The sequence below is a fragment of the Nipponia nippon genome, unplaced genomic scaffold (assembly GCF_047370975.1).
Source record: "Nipponia nippon isolate SJK-2023a ecotype South Korea unplaced genomic scaffold, ASM4737097v1 scaffold_2, whole genome shotgun sequence".
In the NCBI taxonomy this organism is placed as follows: domain Eukaryota; kingdom Metazoa; phylum Chordata; class Aves; order Pelecaniformes; family Threskiornithidae; genus Nipponia; species Nipponia nippon.
In genome coordinates, this window is record NW_028262336.1 from 40,296,178 (window position 1) to 40,314,747 (window position 18,570).

Below are 18,570 nucleotides of genomic sequence, written 5' to 3' on the forward strand. Positions count from 1 at the left end.
CAGGGAGAATGCTCATTAAATGCAAGATGCTTCTGTGGCTCGTGTTTGCACGGAGGTAGAGGTCTGCAAGACTGACGTATCAGATAAAGTCAGAGTGGTTACCACACCGACGGTGTAGCAGCTGCATAATAAATGATGGAGAGAATCATGTTAGGCATGCCCACCTAACCTAACTTGAATCATGCGAAAGGGGAGCTGCTGGAATTCAAATAGACTTTCTGGTTCCCAGCAGTCGGCAGTAATAGAATGCTTTCAGGAAGATGACAGATGCAGGGGAAAGATGCTGTTTTGCACTATCTTGATTTGTTACGGCAGCCAACTTATTGGCATGATGGAGTGACAAGAAAAGCAGCTGGCATGGAAGGTAGGATTATCAAAGCTATTGCATCATTATGAATGTAATTAGAAACTGACCATGACAAAGCATATGCTAGAACGAGCTGCTGCCGATGGCAGAGGATTTGTTGTTGAGGTCTTGAAACTCTGAAAACAACATTCCTCGTGCAAAATGGATTTTGCGATTTCATTTGTGCTTGTGTTACCCTTTCTTTCCTGCTTGCCTTCAAGCTCAGGGAATCGCTTGCTTGAAAGAGTGTGTTGTGTTAGGATGATACCAAAGAAAAAAGTATTTTCTAAGTCTGTGAAGCCTCAGGTAGATAGAAACAAACAAATGTGAAACAAGACTGGGAAAGGCTCCCTCTGATTCACTAGCAAGCTCTGATTGATGTATTGGCATATTCAGGAATCCCGAGGAAATGATGCATATACTGAATGTTTTGGTATAATGAAAAGGTATTATTGCAGGTCTCTGCTTTATAGTTACTTTTTCCGGCAGGTTTTATTACCCATCAGTTTTTAGCTCTTGACATTTATTCAGTTGTTCGGTATTGTATAAAGAAAATACATCAATATCTCCTGCAGGGTTTCTCAACAACTCCAGCATCTGTTTCAGCTATTGAACTGTATTCACGTTTTGCCAACTTGATGCCTACCCAGCTGGTCTATCATTTCTCGCTTGATTACTGCTCTTAATTTCTCTGTATCAGCTTGTTTCAGATAGAATTTTGAAAGCTGTTAATGAGAAATGACAGTAACTGCTAAATTATTGAGAACTGGGATATTCTCTTATTTTTGAAACATCAGAGAGCAATTTTCATGTGCATTTTATTAAACTCATATTCTGTGTCGCAGTGAGGTTTTCATATAATCATTGAATTTAGCTGTGAATACTTTAGATGAGTCACAAGCATAACTTTCAACTGACTATTTTGAGAAAGTTTGAGGAAATTTAATGGTGCTTGCTTTGGTGTATCTATCATCTTAATATATGTTCCTTCCTCCTGTCTGCCCTGCACCCCCCCACCCCAACATATATACTCCCTCTCTGTCACGGTGAGCAGTCATTAAGTGTATACTGTACCTATTGAAATATATTTTATCACCACTAGGGTGAAACCGCTAAGCAGCTTCGAACAGGTGATTTGAACAGGTTTAAAACAGACATCAGCTCTATCGGTGTGGGTCACCCTCGATCTAAGAAGTAGAAGTGGTGTTTTCTAAATGTAAGGTAGGACCTCTCTTTCCTTCCTCTTCGGAGGTCCAACAACCATTCAAACACTGCTTAATAGCTTTCAGGATATGATTATGTTAAATTATTTGGATTATTTTGCCTTACAAAATGCTTTCTTTCAATGTAAACTCCCTTCTTCATTAGCTCTATCATTTTTTCCAAGATGATGATCTAGAGATCTCTTGTCATACTGGATATTCACTTTTCTGACTTTATTTTAAATGACTTTGCTGGCTGTACTCTACGTAGTCTTGTCAAAAGGGGATCAGGCTATTAAACACTAAGTGCTGCTGACTATAAGCTGTAACAGTTTTAGAAAGATAGATGTTTCTAGATAGGCAGCAGTGAACCAGCCTTTAGAAAGTTTGAAGGTAAAGATCAGTACAACTGATATACTGTTAGCTAGTTTGAGTGTTTCCTTGCTCTGGTCACCTCTGAGAGGCATTTTAAATTATTTTGTAACTGCTGGGAGGGGAGATATACTTATTAATGGAGAGAATCACTCTGGCGTTTGTATAGACAAAAATAGTTCTGTAGTTTTAATGACAATAAAAAAAAAAGTTATTCTATTTCAGAGAAGTTCTATTAAATTTAACAATAATTTGTCCTTGTTGATGACAATGAACCCATAGAGAGAATAACTCATATAAACAGCTTAAGTGCCATTCACCTTTTTAGGGTAGCAGTAAAACTGTTTTATATTGCACGTATTATATTTATACTCCTGAAGCTGCTAGTTGCTCCATGTCTCGAGTGCTGGCTGGCTATCATCATACAGTAGTTACTTAAAATGGTCTTTTCCTTGTGACGCCGGTAATCGTAACTGCGTGTTGTCTGTGGCCATCATCCAGCTGACAAGTGATTTTATAGTTTGCTTCTGTTTTATCTATAGTATTGGGTTTTAGCTTTCTGTTTCGCTGATGAATTAAGACGACACTAGGTGGAGCTAGCTGTTGATTATAAATAGAGCTACAGTAATACAGGCTAGTCTAATGAGCAAGCCGCTGTATATAATGATTATTATTAAAAATAACAATTTAAAATGTTAAGCCTTGAGTTGGACCTTAGCCATGCAATTCTACATCTGGTGGGGTTGGAGGAAACAATTTTTCCATTTTCCTTTCCTTTTATTACTTTACAAGCTAGTAATCAAAGATGAAAAATAATAATAAGGAAAAAGCATCTACATTCAACAAAGAGGGCTGGGAAGCAAAAGAACGGAAATAGAAGAAGAAGAAAAGAGGAGAGAAGCAGCAATAAGAGCCAGCAGATGTTTCCACTGTAGATACATGCAGATATCCAATTGTGTATCTGTCTGTCTTCAGCCTGATGCACAGATTTTTCTCTCCTCCTTACATAGAAATCCTCTTTCCATTCTGTCTTCCTGAATTAATTTATAGAGCTGACATCTTTGACTTTATATTTAAATATGGGCCCAATGTGTTTAAATCTCTTATTGGAACGGTGACTTAAAAGGTGTGCAAGGGCACAGGAAGTTGTCACTCACATGTTGGCCGGCCATAATCAAGAAAAATGTAAAGGTTTATTGACTGAGGTGGAAGCTGATTGCATGTGCTCCTTCACATGATTCTGGTTATTAATCCCAGTCAAGGATAAGAAATCTGTAGTCCTAAACAGTGTGACAACACAAGAAAAATACACTCACTTCCACACAGATTTACAGATATATACCACAGGTATGGTACATACATTAATTCAACAAAGAGGAGAGAGAAATCAGGATATATGCTGATACTTAGGTACATGAACCGAAGAGGGAAAACTAGGAAATAAATAAGAAGTGTGAGATGAGTACAGGGCAAAAAGAGAGATTAAGGATATGAGCTGGAGCAGTCTGGCAGAGCAATGATAATTCTCATCAACATCTGTTGAGTAGAGCACTTGCAAGTTCAATCAATGTCTTGTTCCTACTGCAGTAAAAGGGAATTGGGGTAGGAAGATGCTCAAGTCCGTGAGGAAAACTTGCCCAAGAGGGAAATAATCCCTGCCTGATGCTTCAGGAGTAACGAAGTTTAGAAGAGTGGAGATTGATCTTTTTGAATGTTGAAATTTTAGTACTGAGCTGGACATGTGAGTTAGAAAGGTCCTGAAAAGGTGATAAACAAACCAAGTTGTGCTTGGACCTATTGCTTGTTGGAGGAGTCTTGCAAGAAAGCAGTGCTGCATCATCAACCTGAAGCAGCCTTTTTGTTTGAGTGGCACAGCTGGTGATCAACAGCACAAGCATGTGAGATCAACTACAGTGGAGACAAAGTTTATTAGTTTTACAAGATTGCTCAGTATTTTATTGAGGCTAGGCCATGATTAATTTTTTTTTTTTTTTTTAGTGGATAGCCTTAACCAGAAACAAGACCTTTGAAATGTGTTAGGGTGTCATTCCACATCTGCTTCCTGTACAGTTTTGTCCGCTGGCACCCCAGGACCTCTTGCTTTGAATGAGCTCATCCTGACATGTCCTGAATTTTCCTTCTGACAAACAGGAAGATGTGTGTAGTGCAGCAGCTCTTGGCATTCTGATGCTGGTCAGCTGCTGCTTCACTCAGCTTGTGGTTTCTGCTGGACAAGGTGGAAATTCAGTTTTAGAAATACTCATGGTGTGGGCAAGTGTCTGACCATCTCAGGCAAGGGTCATGAGAAGCTGAGCCAGGAGAAGGAGGAGATGTACTCCTCTCTATCACTAAAATCTGTCCATTTTAAAATCCACTGGAATGAGGAGGGGGGCAGGAGGAGGAAAAATGGCATGTAAGGTGTGGAATGGAGAGGCTTCAGGTGTTCCATGAGACAGTCATTTGATGAATGGATGGTAATCAGCTTGCAAAAAATGCATGAGGAAAGGCACATGTGGGAGTCAAGCTTGTCCAAGGGATATTACTGAGCATCTGGTTATGCACTACCAAAAAGATTTCCATGAAGAAATATTACATCTAATCAAAATATATTAATAAATTAAGTGTATTAGCAAAGAAGGAAATATTTTTGTCCTTCGAGAGCCAGAGTTCAAACTCTGTGGGGGTTTTTTATTTATTTATTTTTACTATGTAACAGAATTTAAATTCCTAACAGTTGGGGGGCGGGGGGGGTTGTATTTGATAATAAATGCTAAAGGATAGCCCTTCTCACCACCCCAGACTAGGGTTATTTTCTTCACAGAGGATTAAACCACCTATCTCTTAAATCATATAGTTTTAATCTCCATAGGAAATGCTGAGATTTCCAGGAGATGCTGGTTGTTGCTAAGCACCACGTTAACTTTCTGCATGATGCTGGAAGGACTAAAGGGCAGGAGAAAGACACATCTATCTGAACAGTTGCTGGACTTTGCTCAGTAAAGACATCCAGAGAAAAGTGTGAGAACTTTCTGAAGGCTGATATTTTCTTGCTTCCTCTTCTCATTCTGGTGAAATCAGACCAGAAGATAACTGTATTTGAATTGGAAGTAACAAGAAAGCCTCCAGTTTGCTGCTCCGCTGCATGTCATAGTGGGTGGATATAGCTCATCTCCTTCTTCTTAAAGTACAATGTACAAGCACTCTTGTATCTTCTCTACTCTGTGCCACTAGCTCAAAAATGTCCAAGTGATTCGCTGCAGAACTGAGGTTATGAATGCAGTTGTTGTGAAGTCTTCGCAGGAATGTCCTGGATGTGATAGACCCAGTGATGCAGTCATGAAAGAGCGAGCTGAAATGGAGAGGTGAAAGAAGGGAAATCAGGGCTCTACCAAAAATGGGAGAAACATCAAGTAAATAATTTTGCTTACATCTTTTTTTTTTTTTTTTTTCACTTTTATGATCTGAGCATCTGTGGATAAGAATAAGGTGCACCTGTTTACAAAAATCAGGAACCTCCATCTGCACTGCAGTTTCTTTAGTTTTTGTTATCTTTAGAATAGATCTTAGTCTTAAAAAAGGAAAATCAGAAGCGTAAATCAAGATTAGGCACACAGTGTTTTTCATTAGTATCCTCGAGTTACCCAGCTTAGTGTTTTACATTACAACGCTGTTCCTTACAAGGTGTTTCTTTCATTTACATATCCCTAAAGATATTGCATGTAGCGCAACCAGTAGTCTGACTTGCTTGATGATACAGAAACTCAAGAGGCTGAAATGGTCAAAGAAAGACTTTTGGTTTTGATTAATGCTTTCTTTCTCCCCTCCCTCCCCCCAACCTTCTCTTCCTCCTGCCCATGCCTTGTCACAATGGGGAGGAAAAAGGTAAATCAGAAAAAGTTAAAGCAAAATTTGAACACAAACTAAGCTACTTGAAACTTGTGGTTTTTTTAATCTATATCTAGCTTCACCTTCTCTTTCTGTGTCCTTCTGATGCTTAGCAATAAAGAGCATGCAGAATTTCTTTTATGGGGTCAACTTCTTTTAGCATTCACTCCTGATCACTTATATTGATCTGTTTCCCTGAAACTTAAAAGCTACACTAAATAAAACCACCACATGCTGTTTTCTCTAGACTTTCTTTTTATGAGCAGCCTGTTATTTTTATATAGCCATTATGCATGTCACATATGTTTTTGCAACAAATAATGCAAAGATATTGGGAAAAGGTTCATCATTTTGTCTTTTTTTTTTTTTTTTTTTTTTTTTTTAGGAAAACCATTTATGTATTCCCACAGTATACTTATATTTAACACATCTTTATTTCCTCTTATTACAAAATACCATTTATAATGAACTCTTCAGTAATTTGATACTAATGGTCCCAAATAGTATTTAATAAGTATTCCATAGGTACAAACATCACTCTTTCAAAGGGAAAGATGGAATATTCACCTATTTGTTTAAACGAAGGGTTTTGCCAAAGACCAGACTTTTCGCTTTGCAGTCCCAGGCTGCTTTTCATTTACTGTTGGTCCGGTATGAGATAAGGACTGCAAACACTGAAAAACTCAATCTGTTGTCTTCAGTAATTATTGCAGGCCCTGAATTGCAACTGAATCAGGTTTGATAGTAAGGCAGAAAAGTAAAGGTATTAAACAGCTGCACATACACGGAAAACATTATATTTATGTTTTTCTAAGCCATAATGGATGGAATATTTTAGGATAGATGTTTTGGTAAAATAGTTTTGGTGCTATTGAAATGTTCGGTGACTGAAGATTGAAGTTAAGGTTATTACAAATTTTAAGAGGTTTATGGTTTAATGTCTGTGATGACTCTTAGACTAATAGTAAAATTATTGACTTCTCATTTCTAAATAGCCTTGTCTTAGACTACTGAAAAGCACAAGGGATTTTTTTCTTGTGAATGAATTTGGTACTTAACAAAGCATTTCGAAAACAGTGAAATGAATTGCCAGCCCAGTTGATCCTGTGATTAAATCTTTGTATGCATGTGTCTTGTCAGATATTTTTTCAGAAGCCAAGAACAAAATGCATGTCACAGATGTTGGTAAATCCCAGTAACTAATTATATTTATTTCTAGTTTCTGTTGTTTTTCAAAACTTCAGAAATAACGAGGATTAGGTAAGTGGTCAGTTATGATTCAACCTGAACCAAGATCAAACAAATCCTGAGACAGGGTTATGAGGAGGATCTCAGGCTGCTAATTTAAGGATGTAACAAGAAGGCAGAAATTCAAAGTGCTTCTACCTTGGCATTGTATGCAAACCAAAACTGGCACCATCATTTGCCCTCAGTATGTGAAAGGTCAATAGGGTTTTCTTCCTTCAGAGAAGCTACACTTCAATTTCTGTTAAGTTCTTTTAGCAAGTTAAAAATGCTTTAAATAGTAATACCTGATTGTCTGTCTTAATACCTAATCCCACACCTTTCTTAGAGGCACTGTTTGTTAAACTATATGGGCCTAAATGTGACTTTTAATCATCAGCATTAGCCAAAGTGTTAGTGCAGATAATAAAGGTTCTGTAACCATAGGGAAACAGTATGTTGTTGAAGAGTATCAATTAGGATTATTCCTCTGGCAACATGCAAATGAATTTTGCAGGACTCCTTAGTGAAATTAGTACTTAGTATGGAATTCTGCATGACCTGGCTGACCTGTTGAATAAACAGTAGCCCAAGCAGCTTTGTCAGGCTAGATGTATTACATAGTTTCTTAAATCTGGCTAAGCTTAGGGAACAGAACACTTATTAATTTATTATTATTTAATGTAAATATTTTATTATTTATTGTGTGACAACAATGTATGTGGCACTCGACAAAGCATAGAGAAAAGTGACTTCTTTGCTCTAGGGAATGATATATAATTAATGTGGAGGGTCTGCTTTGTATCCTCAAAACCAGATGCAGAATGACGGCTGCAGACCCTGGCCAGCTGTGAAGCTGTAACATATCCTAAGCAGACATGGGATTGCATTTTGTGGCCTTCTTGTTACTGACACACAGGATTTTCCACTAAATGATAATTGTATTGCACAGAGATGATCTACCCATTGATGACTCTGAGATGCCATGGAAACAGAGGTACCCATATTAGTTGTTGCAGTTTCTGTGTGAGCCAGAGATAGGTATGTCATTGGGAATCCTTCACAGCCTGTACTTCAATAGAAATACTGAAACTAAGAGAGAAAAAACATATGAAAAAGAGAAAATATGAACTAATCTATTAGATGTGGGAAAGGCAGAGGTGTCAATTTAGAGGACCAACTTACTCTGCTGTTGCTTCATGCAACTTGTTGGTATCTGCCAGGTCAGAACGTAACAGTTTTTACCTGAGTGAACAACCATCTTAGGACAGCTGTATGCATTATTATAATTCAGGAGAGAAAAACCCAGGTATTTGGTTTGTGGTGCACCATAGTTTTCTGGTTTACCATCTCGCCCCAGGATTTATAGAAATACAGAAAGCACAATAAAACTATTGAGGAGAGGTGTATCAGTGCTGAAATCATAAGTCATATTTTGTTTTCTGGGATTTTATTTAGTCTCAGCTCTCTCAAGTGAGTTTAAAGGAAAAAGAAACTAATATTGGTACTGCTGGACAGATCTGCATTGACAAGACTGGAAAAGCAATTTCTTGTACCCTCAGTGTAGGTATGGGACTGGCAAGCACTAGCCTTGTTCATGTCAGAGCTACCCTGGAGAAGCAGAACAAGAACAACCAAGAGAGGTTTTGGGGATGCTGATGCCTGTGCCCGAAGTGACCACATTGGGTGTAGGTGACAAGGTTGAGAGTGCTGGGTGGAAGGGGCTGCAGGGCACAGCAGCCTTCCTCTACAGAAGAGGCTGGGGCGGCCCCATACTGGACTCAGCCAGTTCCAGCCGGCTCCAGCAGACCCACTGCAGGCCACAGCTGAGCCTCTCAGCCAAGGTGGTGGCACCTCAGGGACAACCTATTTAAGAAAGGGAAAAGCACTGCCCTATGATGAGTGAGGGCCAAAAAAGTGTGAAACAGCAAGGGGAAGACCAAGGTCAGAGAAGATGATGAGGAGGTGCTCCAAGTGCTAGAGCAGAGATTCCTCTGCAGCTCCTGGAGAAGACCATGGTGGAGCAGATATCCACATTGCAACCCGTGGAGGACTCTGTGCTGGAGCAGGTGGATGTGGCCTAAAAGAAGCTGCAGGCCATGGAGCAGATATTTCCTGAAGAACTGCAGCCCATGGGAGGACCCATGCTGAAGCAGTGGAAAAGTGTGAAGAAGGAGCAGCAGAAAGGAACTGGTATGGGCTGATATGACAGCCCCCGTTCTCCATACCTCTGTGCCCCTCGGGGTGGGGGTGACGGGGGAAGACTTGGGAGTGGAGGAGTGGAGTGGAGCCTGGGGAAAAATGGGGTGTGAGGGGCAGGTGCTATTTCAATCTTTTTGTCTTTGTTTCTCACCATCCAAATCTACTTTAATTGGCAATAAATTAATTTTCCTCAAGTTGAGCCTGTTTTGCCCATAACAGTAATTGGTAAGTGATCTCTCTGTCCTTATGTTGACCCAAGAGCTTTTTCATCATATTTTCTCCCCTGTCCTGTCAAGGAGGGGGAGTGAGAGAGTGGCTGGGTGGGTGTCTGGCTGCTGGCAATGGTCGACCCACCACACTGAGGTTAGACAGGATTTTTCCAAGTGAGCTTTCCAAATTGTCAGGAGAAAATGACTCAAGGTCGGTCATTTTTAGGGATAACTGATACTGGAATGGACAGGTATGGACCACAGCTGATACCTGGTAAAAAAAGAAAGGTTGTAAAATGAAACCTTTCTCTGTTTGAAGCAGTGAGTCACTCCAGAGGTACTTATCCTGAACTTACCCTAAAAAGACTGATGAAAATACATCATGAAAAGGGCATTATTAGTAGTTTAAAGCCACTGTAGATCCTGAACTAAGATCAGGAGCGTGAAGAATTATATTTGGGCAATATAGAGAGTACCTTGGCTTTGTTAATATTTTTGTGTACCAGAGAGAGATTGCACGTATTACAATTTTTCATTAGCTGTATTCATAACATACAACTGAAACTTGAGTTTTAATCAGTTCCAAGGGTGTCTCCTTGCTTTTAACCACTTAAAAGTGAAGATTTGGTGCAATAATTGGTTACAGCCTGTGGCTGTGACAGGCTGTCCATTCAAAAGGGTTAAAAGAGAGGAAAAACTTTATTGAAAAGATATGCCATAAAAATAATCACAGAAAAATGTAGTTTATTTCCTTAAAAAAAGAAAAAAAAAAAAAGAAAAAAGTACTACTCAAATGGGTGTTTCTAGCATTTCACAATATACTGGTTGTACAGATGTTATCTGTTGTTTCTAGTGGAGTTTGAAAAAACAAGAAGCTATTGCAGCATTTGGGTTGTTTTGTCATTTTGAGACAATCAGTGAAGAGAAAATACATTGTGGCTTCAGGTTGAGAAGGTTTTAAGAAACGTCTTACTGGGCTACTCGCAGATGGGGGAAGAGCAAGGTGTCATTTGCAGGATGTTGAAAGATGTCTACCATAACAGGATGTATTCTGGAGGTTGTGTTCCTTTTCCACCATTGCTAACATGATCCAAGTCTGAAACAATCTACTTGTTCAGTAGAAGTATTTTCTATAAAAGGAAAGTTGTAAGCATGTGCAGTGAATTGAGGTGGGATGGAGTTGGTTCAGAGGTTTTTTATGTTCAGGAGCCACGTTGGAGCACCCAGCTGGAGCCTTGTATGAATGACATCTCAAGACAAACTTGGTTTAACTTTTAAAAAAGATTTATTTCAGGAGATAAGTAAAAGGTCAGAAGATATTATGTGCAGGAGGTGTTACCTTGGGACCATTTTATCTTATTCATTACTGATTTCAACCCTGTGACCTGGAATTAAAATCTTTGTTTCCCACTGTTAGCTCTCTGAGCTTCAGACATTGACAGTCTGACATCATCAGACTCCTTTCTGCCTGGAAAACTGCTGGAGTTCCTCTTCCAAGATTTCACTGAAAAATGGGAAGAGCTTTGTTTTAATCATTGGGGTTGTAGGTCTTAAAAAGGAAGCGTAACTCTGCACAATGGAAATGTAAAGTGCTTTGGAAATGTAAAGGGCCATAATTCCTTTGTCGGGGTGAGATAGGTTGTGTTATTCTTTTTTATTTATTTGTTGGTCTTCAGGTTGTACAGCAGGCCAGTAGCGGTTTTGGTCTACTCTTCCTAAATTTGTGAGGTGGATGTTATTTCTGACTTCTTCATGTGTAAGTTAGAGAACAGGGTTAGACATCAAGGTGAATGCCAGGGTTCGGTAGAAACACCCATGGAAATCTGGCTTTTCTTGGATATCACTCCTGCCTCCAGTGATTTGGAGTTGGGGAAGCATCATCAAACTTGTTAAAGAGGACCAGCTTCATGTCTTCATCCATTACTTCTGGAGGCCAGTCAAAGATTTATGGAAGCCTGGCAGTACTTTTTTTCCTTGTAACGAAAGAAATTAAACTACCCCACCCCACTACTGGAATAAAATGTTAATCTTCACTGCAGATGTGTTTTCAGATAAGATCTGTGATGTTTCTTTGTACACTCTGGCATGATGCTTAGCACCTGTAAGTCATTTGTCTTGCTGATTATGCTTGCAAGTAGACTGGAATGGTCCAATTCCTTGTAGTAAGTAATGAGCTTCGTTGCTCAAGAACAACATAAGTGATATGCAGTGAGTTATTACAGAACTTGAGAATTCAGTAAGGGAAAGCTCATCTATATATGAAGCAGGATTAATTTCATTAATCACATTCTTCTACATTAGTGTAGTTTCCTAAATTTTGGCTTGTTCATTCAGGGTTTTTTAATACCATATGGCTTACCAGGTTTCAGTATCGAACACTTTGATTGTTAATATTAGTACTACTACTATTTCAAGAATAAAGTAGGGCTTTAAGGATCTATTTAATTAAGCCAGAACAAGTCTGAAACAGTAAGAGATTGCTTTTCCTGGCAGGAGAAGGAAGGGTAGGTTGAGACACACCTAAAATTAAACTGGTTTAATTTCTTTTTGTAATTGTTGCTTGAAGAACATTGGGTCCCTTAAGAGTACAGAGGGAGAGAAAAGTTACAAGTGGAAAAGTTACTTGGGTCTAAAGAACACATTAAAGGGTCCATTTTTGTGTATATTTAGAAAATGACTGTCTCTGCATTTTGAATGATTCTCAGCATGATGCTCTCATGGTGCATGCGTTCAGCACAGAGCAAGAAAATGAAGATTCAAGCTCTCAAAGATTTGCTCCCTTGTAATCCTGTTTTCAGCCATTTAAGGTCAAGTCTGGAGTTTAATATTAAAGTAAATGGTGTTAACCCTGGAAAGTAAACAGCATGAGAGTGATCGAGCTTTTTTCCCTCAGGAGAGTGGATAGGAGGAGAGAGGAAAAAGCCTTGAATAAAGTAATTAAGATAATTCATTGTTTCTTTTTTTACCTACTCAAGTATTTTATTGTGTGTTTCTGAACACTGAGCATTACATGTCCTCCAGCAGAACAGTCCTCAGAATTCAGATTTTATACTGTTAGGAAACGCTGCATGTGTGTATGTGGGGAGGTGAACTGAGAAAGAGTATTGACAGGAAACCATTCCCAGATAAGGAGATGCTGCACCATACTGAAACACATGCGTATGATTGCTGAAAATGTTACAGGTAACTATATGAAGCAGCCTTGCATCTCATGCTTAGTGTCTGAATGTCACAAGGTGCATCATTTGGAATCGGTGGTCTCTGTTCAGGTCTGTCTGGGAGTATAAAAGAGATTGGGGTTTACAGAGGAAGAGCCCCTGAGTCCCTCCCAAGTTTCATCCCAAGCTGTAACCTCTCAAGTGGTAGAAGCACTAAGTTCACTTTCTGCATCTTCTGTCTTGAAAGATTTATAGAAATCGGTGGTGGAATACCTAGACTTGATCCCTCTGAACTGATGTTATAATGAATGTGATAGGGCAAGTATGTTTCTGTCCTTTATCAGTTCTCTTAAAAGACAAGAACAAGAATATGTCCAGTAAAATTGAAAAGCAATGCCTTGAGACTGGTAAAAGGAGAACCATTCTTACGCTGTGTGTTTCATCTTTGGAATTCATTGCTAGTAGATGCGAGGTAAAAAAAGGAATCACAACTGCAAAATTTCAGAAAGTACTTTTAGGTCCCAGTTTGGTTTAATTGACAAAATCAGTTTATTCAGCATTTATTTGACCTTTTTTTCGTCCCTTTGCCATCATCCAAATGGTAGGCTTTTATCCTCTGTGGTCAATGTTACAGCAGATAATGTGTTTAAAATCAGCCAACAAACCAAAAATCAGGAATACTCTTTTTAGGGCTTGTCTAACATAATTGTTTAAGGGTCCCATGGCCTTTATAAAATGTCTAAATGAAACCAGTTTATTTCTTTTGGTATAATTATTTTGTGATTTCATTTTATTAACCAATGCTTAACATTTTCTAAAGTGAAGATGTATTTCTTTGTTCTTGTCTTTCATATTAGATTCTTTTCACCTCTTATTCTACTTTTTAATATTTGCTACATCTTCCTTGCACTTTGACTCCTTTTTTATTTGCTTTCTGCGCTGTATCTTATCATGCCTGTAGGTAATATTCAAAATCGAAGGTGCCAGCAGTTAATACTTATGTTAAATTTAACGCATATTGTTCTCCAGAGAGGTAAAAGAAAGTGTGTGGCTGTTGAAGATCTCGGATAAAAGCTAAAGTGACATACTATTTCATGCATCGCATCAACCTGTTTTGCATGCCACTGTCATCCTGCCTGAAGTTGTGCAAGATTAGATTCAAGCCATGCAAAACAAACAAACAGGACAGGTATGTTGCTGCCACTTTGAACTGTGTGTATCACATTGACTCTGCTGTCAGATATGCTTAAGCTGGAAAATAACCAGTGGGTGTGAAATACACTCACATGGAAGGTCTCGATCGCCTCCCAGCCATACTCAGTAGCTGTGGTAGAATTTACTGTTATGTAGCATTGACCAACCTCTACAGCCTACCCACTCTGTTATTAATATAATTGTTGAAAATGAGTCATTCCTTAGCTCTTGGACTTATTTCAGATTTGTGTCTTTTCTATTACATCCTGAACCACCACCTCCTTGTCAGCCCTCACCGCAATTGCTGACATCCTGGCTGGAATTACCCCTGCGGGAGGACTCTCTCCAGCAAAGACAGCTCTGCCTGAGCGTATTGTTTGGTCCTTTGGTAACGTGTAGCTGTATTTTGAGCTTGCATGCATGTGTTCTCACACACACAGGTAGTTCTTTAATTATGTATTTTTAAGTTACCAACAGAAGATTTAAAAAAGGGAAAGAAGGTTTCTTTTGGATTTAGTTTCCCTGAGGCCTTGATTATTTTTTTTACATTAGGAGGATACTTTGTCTGTTTCTGTGTAAATATTTTTAGTACGGCTGGGGAACCTGTGGGTCATTGTGGCATATTCTCTCAGCTTAATCTGCTGTCACTTATGCTAATAATGCCTGTGGCTCTGGTTTTGTACTTCACTTTGGCATATCGCCACTTCTGCAGCAGAAGCCAAAGGTGTCTTTATCCACTCCACCTGCGATGTTTTTTAAGTGCATTTTGCTTTTCCAGTGACGTAGCCCCAGAACTCTGCAAGTGACTCGATTATGCCTGTCTCAATCTCCTCGTAGGAGCATGGATTTACAGCCTCAGATTTATTCTCCTTGCTGTCTGGTGAAGTTCTAGAAAGCTTGTCTAAACTTGCTAGAAGAGTAGCTTTTTTTTTTTTTTTTTTTTTGTATATGGAGACTTTGGAAGTTTGGGGAAACTGAAATAAGGAAATATTGACATAAACCTATGCATGTGAACATGTACTACTCCCTCTTTTAATGAGATAATTGCATTTCACATCACAGTAGAGTCTTATCTGTGAAGGACTCCAGGTGGTTTGCAAACATGGGTGAATTTTGAGTGTAACAATATATAGATGGATAGGTATTATCCCTGTTCCAGAAATGGAAACAGCACAGGGAGGTTTAGTGAGCCAGTGGTCATAGGAAAAAAAATCCATCTCAGTTAGAGGAACAGAATTTCTGTCTGATTTTGTATCTTCTTGTTTCATTCTAGAATACTATGCTAAAGAAGGAGATGAATAAGATTTGGAAACTCTGTTGCTTCTTGTGCCTACTTCATATGTTGCTGACCCTGTGAATACAAACTAACTAGAACCTTACTAAATTGTTCAGCTTTTGCCTGTGCTTGGGTTTCATCAACATCATAAAATGTAGCTCATATTTGCTAAATTTAGGTGAAGCCTGTGTTCTTCACCTTCATTCTTCTAAAGTGGTTGAAGTAGGAGATGTCATGTTCTTGCAAGCAAAAGCCAACCAAAACCTAGATTTTTTTGAGTCTGCCTTTTGCTCCAACTTTTGCATCCTCTGAAGTAAAGGATATGCTTAACTCTCTACACAAGAAAAAATATTGCAATCTTTTGTTAGAGCTTCCTATGTCATATTCTGGCTTTTGAGGAGCAGCAATTCAGGGTTTTAATCTTGATCGGCCTCTGACAAGTGCACAGAAGGCTGCAGTGTCCCCAGGCATGCTCATCATCCTTTGCTGTTTTCTCTCTCCAGTTTACCTGTCTGCCCATTTCAGAGGAATTCAGAAAGGGAAAGGCTGAGATTTTTTGGTATCCCAAGAAAAGGATTCTTAGCTTACGTATTTCTGAGCCTGGAATTTCACATAGCTGTTGTCGTTGAAAGCAGGGACAAAGGTGCTGTTTGTCTTCTCCTACTCAAAGCAGCAGGAGAGCAGATGTTAGTAAGGAATGGTGCTAATCTGCAGTAGGAATGGCAGTGTATCTACTAGGAAAGATCCCTGGCTCACCATGTTTTCGACTGCTGTAGGGCACAGCTACAGTGTGCAGTGAAGAGAGCCATGCCAGCTCTAAATGAGCCAAATCTGGAACGGGAAGCTGTTTAGCTATGTTGCATGGGGACGGTGAAGTTTTCAGGCCTGCAGACTCCTGAAATGTGTTGCATCCTAAGGATTTCTCAGGTGATCAAAGGAAACAAGAGAGGAAAATAAATCCAAAGAAAGTGCTGTGGAAAATTCAGCAAAATGTGTGTGTGTGTACCCCTACGTATACATGTACATACACACACACATTCACAAACAGGCAGACAGATACTGCCAACCCACAACATTCATAGTACTCTCTATCCATTTCCTGCCTGGAACACTATAAACATGGTGATCTTGTAATGATTTTGATTTAGTTTGAGGCTAAAAAATTAACTGGAAAGCTATCATCACAGGCCTAGTAATAAATACAATCTCCAATGCAATATACTTCTTAATTTCTGCTGTTGCCTTTAAGTTGAAAGTAAACAAAAGCGATTCCCTTTAAGCTCAGTTTCTCCACAAATGGGCAACATTCACAAATGCAGGAACAGAATTGAATGTGTTTATGGCAGTCGTGATAATTATGGAACAGAAGATTAACCTAGCCAGGGAAGATAAATATCTTGATATTCACTGCAGTGATAAACTGACTTTGGAATGCAGCCTGACAGAGTGGCAGATGAAATTTGATTTTTCTAGCTATACATAGCTCACAACAGGCCACTGCAATATTTGTTGAATCTAAATGTCCCAAGAACCTCAGTTGTCTTTCTAGCATGGGTAGTTATTTTTTTTTTTATAATATTTTATGGGAAAAGTCTATTGCTTTAATGCTGTAAATAGGTAAAAGTCTTTGAAAGATTCTGAAAATAGGAGACCAGCTTGAGCTGTAGAACATGGTTTCTGCCTTAATTGTGAATTAGATCTTTCTCAAAGGCCATGTGTTCCAGGCCTGTCTGTCTGATTGAATTTCATTGGTATTGTATAACATGCTCTGTCTTAGTAAAAAATAAGTAAAATTCTTCTAGGGGGTAAGATCAGGTTTGTCTGAGCTGTGGTTGCCTGCCACAAAACTAGGCTAAATGTATATAATTTGTGAAGAAAAATACTGTTATCTTTTCCCTAAATTGTGGAGGCAAGAAAGATGACATGGTGGTGGTGAAGTCAGAACAGTTACTAAATATTTGCTGATACGCTTCTCTGTGTCACTAAGTATTGTTGACAAATACCTGCTCTCTGTTAGTTTCCAGCAATGTCCTCTATACATGGCAAGAAGTTTCATAATGATGTTTATTCATTTTCTTAACTAAATAAAACCCCTTCAGTGGGTTCCCCTTCAAGGGAAGTCTTCAGCAATTTCAGTAAGTTGCGGAATCTTGGCTTCAAGTCTTCAGCATCCAGTCACCAACGTTTGCAGAGAGTCTCTGGTGCTGAATTTGTGTTCTCTAATGTACTCTTTTCTTTTTCCTTCTGAGTTGAGGCACACAGATCTGCAGTGTAAGTGCAAGGAGGGGGCTCACAGCAGCACTGTGTCCTTTTCCTGAGCTCTGTCAACCTCTTTCTGTGTAAGTCAGAGAGTTTAAGACCAGGGAGGACCATTAGATTGTTCAGTCTGACCTCCTGTAAACAACAGACCATTAAATTTCACATAGGTACCCCTTTGTTGATCCCAATAACTTCTGTTTAATTAAAGCATAGCTCTCTGAAAGACACCCAGGAAGACAACAACAAATACAGTATGCATTACTACTCTTGGCAGTGCGGTTGCACCTGTTAATTGCCCTTTCTAAACAAATAAGCCTTTTGTAGCTGAAAGCTTGCCTCAGTCTTTCAGCTCAGTCAGCTGGCACGCTATGCTACCTGTCACTACAAAACTTCCCATTCTTAATTTTTAGCTTGACTTTGTTTGGCTTCAACCATTCATTGACTTTGTCAATGTTATTGACCATGTGTTGGTTGAGGACTGTGATTTCTCCATGTCCCCAGCCAACATTTTTCTGTGATGTCTCCATGAGTATGTTTCCCAAGTGTTTGTCTTCACTTTACAAATGTATATTTCCCTGGTTTCCATCCCTTTAGAGTGGATTACTTCTCCTCCCCTTGCATTCACTGTGTCAGCTATACAGTGAGTAGCACCTTACACCTCCTCTTCAGTTGTGCATAAATACACTACTCTGCCACTCTTGAACTTGGTCCTGTGGTGGCATACCAACGCTTCTAATTATAGTGATATTAAAGACCTGGTATTTGATTCATGATTTTGTAACTGGTACTTGAAAATAATTTTTCATCAAGAAATTGTGACCTGTTACTGATTGAAGTGATTAGAAAAAACTCCTTTCAATGGCTGTATTTTCTTTTGAGGAAAGAAGGGAATGGAAGGGTTTATGATGACAGAAAATCTGAATTATCTTATTTCTTGATGAAGGTTAAAATTCCTAAAAAGACAAAAAAGTGTTATTGTTGGGAAAGTTACGCCCGAGTTATTGGCCTTGGATCAACAGCTCTATTGTCTTCCTGGCCTCTTCCAGTGTCTGCACCTCAGCTTAAGGCTCCCTCCACCTTTTGAGGTAAAACAAAGTCATTATGCTTTTGAACTTCATTCATACACACACAGACAAATCTGCCAAGCCTCTTATACTGGTATTTTCCCTTCATTCCATGTATTACACATTGTTTTTTTAATTTCTTACTGCTATGACTCATTGTAGAAGAATGGCTTTTTGAA

At 39.0% G+C, this 18,570-nt stretch overlaps 1 protein-coding gene across 3 annotated transcripts in view; it reads left to right on the forward strand.

Moving 5' to 3' along the window:
- Positions 1-18,570, forward strand: part of DMD (dystrophin) — a 1,304,666-nt gene that overhangs the window by 110,789 nt on the left and 1,175,307 nt on the right. The window contains exon 1 of one of the 3 annotated variants that reach the window (XM_087759562.1): positions 153-364. The exons of 1 other annotated variant lie outside the window; for it this stretch is intronic. In XM_087759562.1, the coding sequence (XP_087615688.1) occupies positions 268-364 (97 nt within the window). In that variant the 5' untranslated portion in view covers positions 153-267. Of the gene's footprint in view, positions 1-152; positions 365-18,570 lie in introns of those variants that run through there. One more of the 3 variants, XM_087759568.1, reaches the window with a different exon arrangement.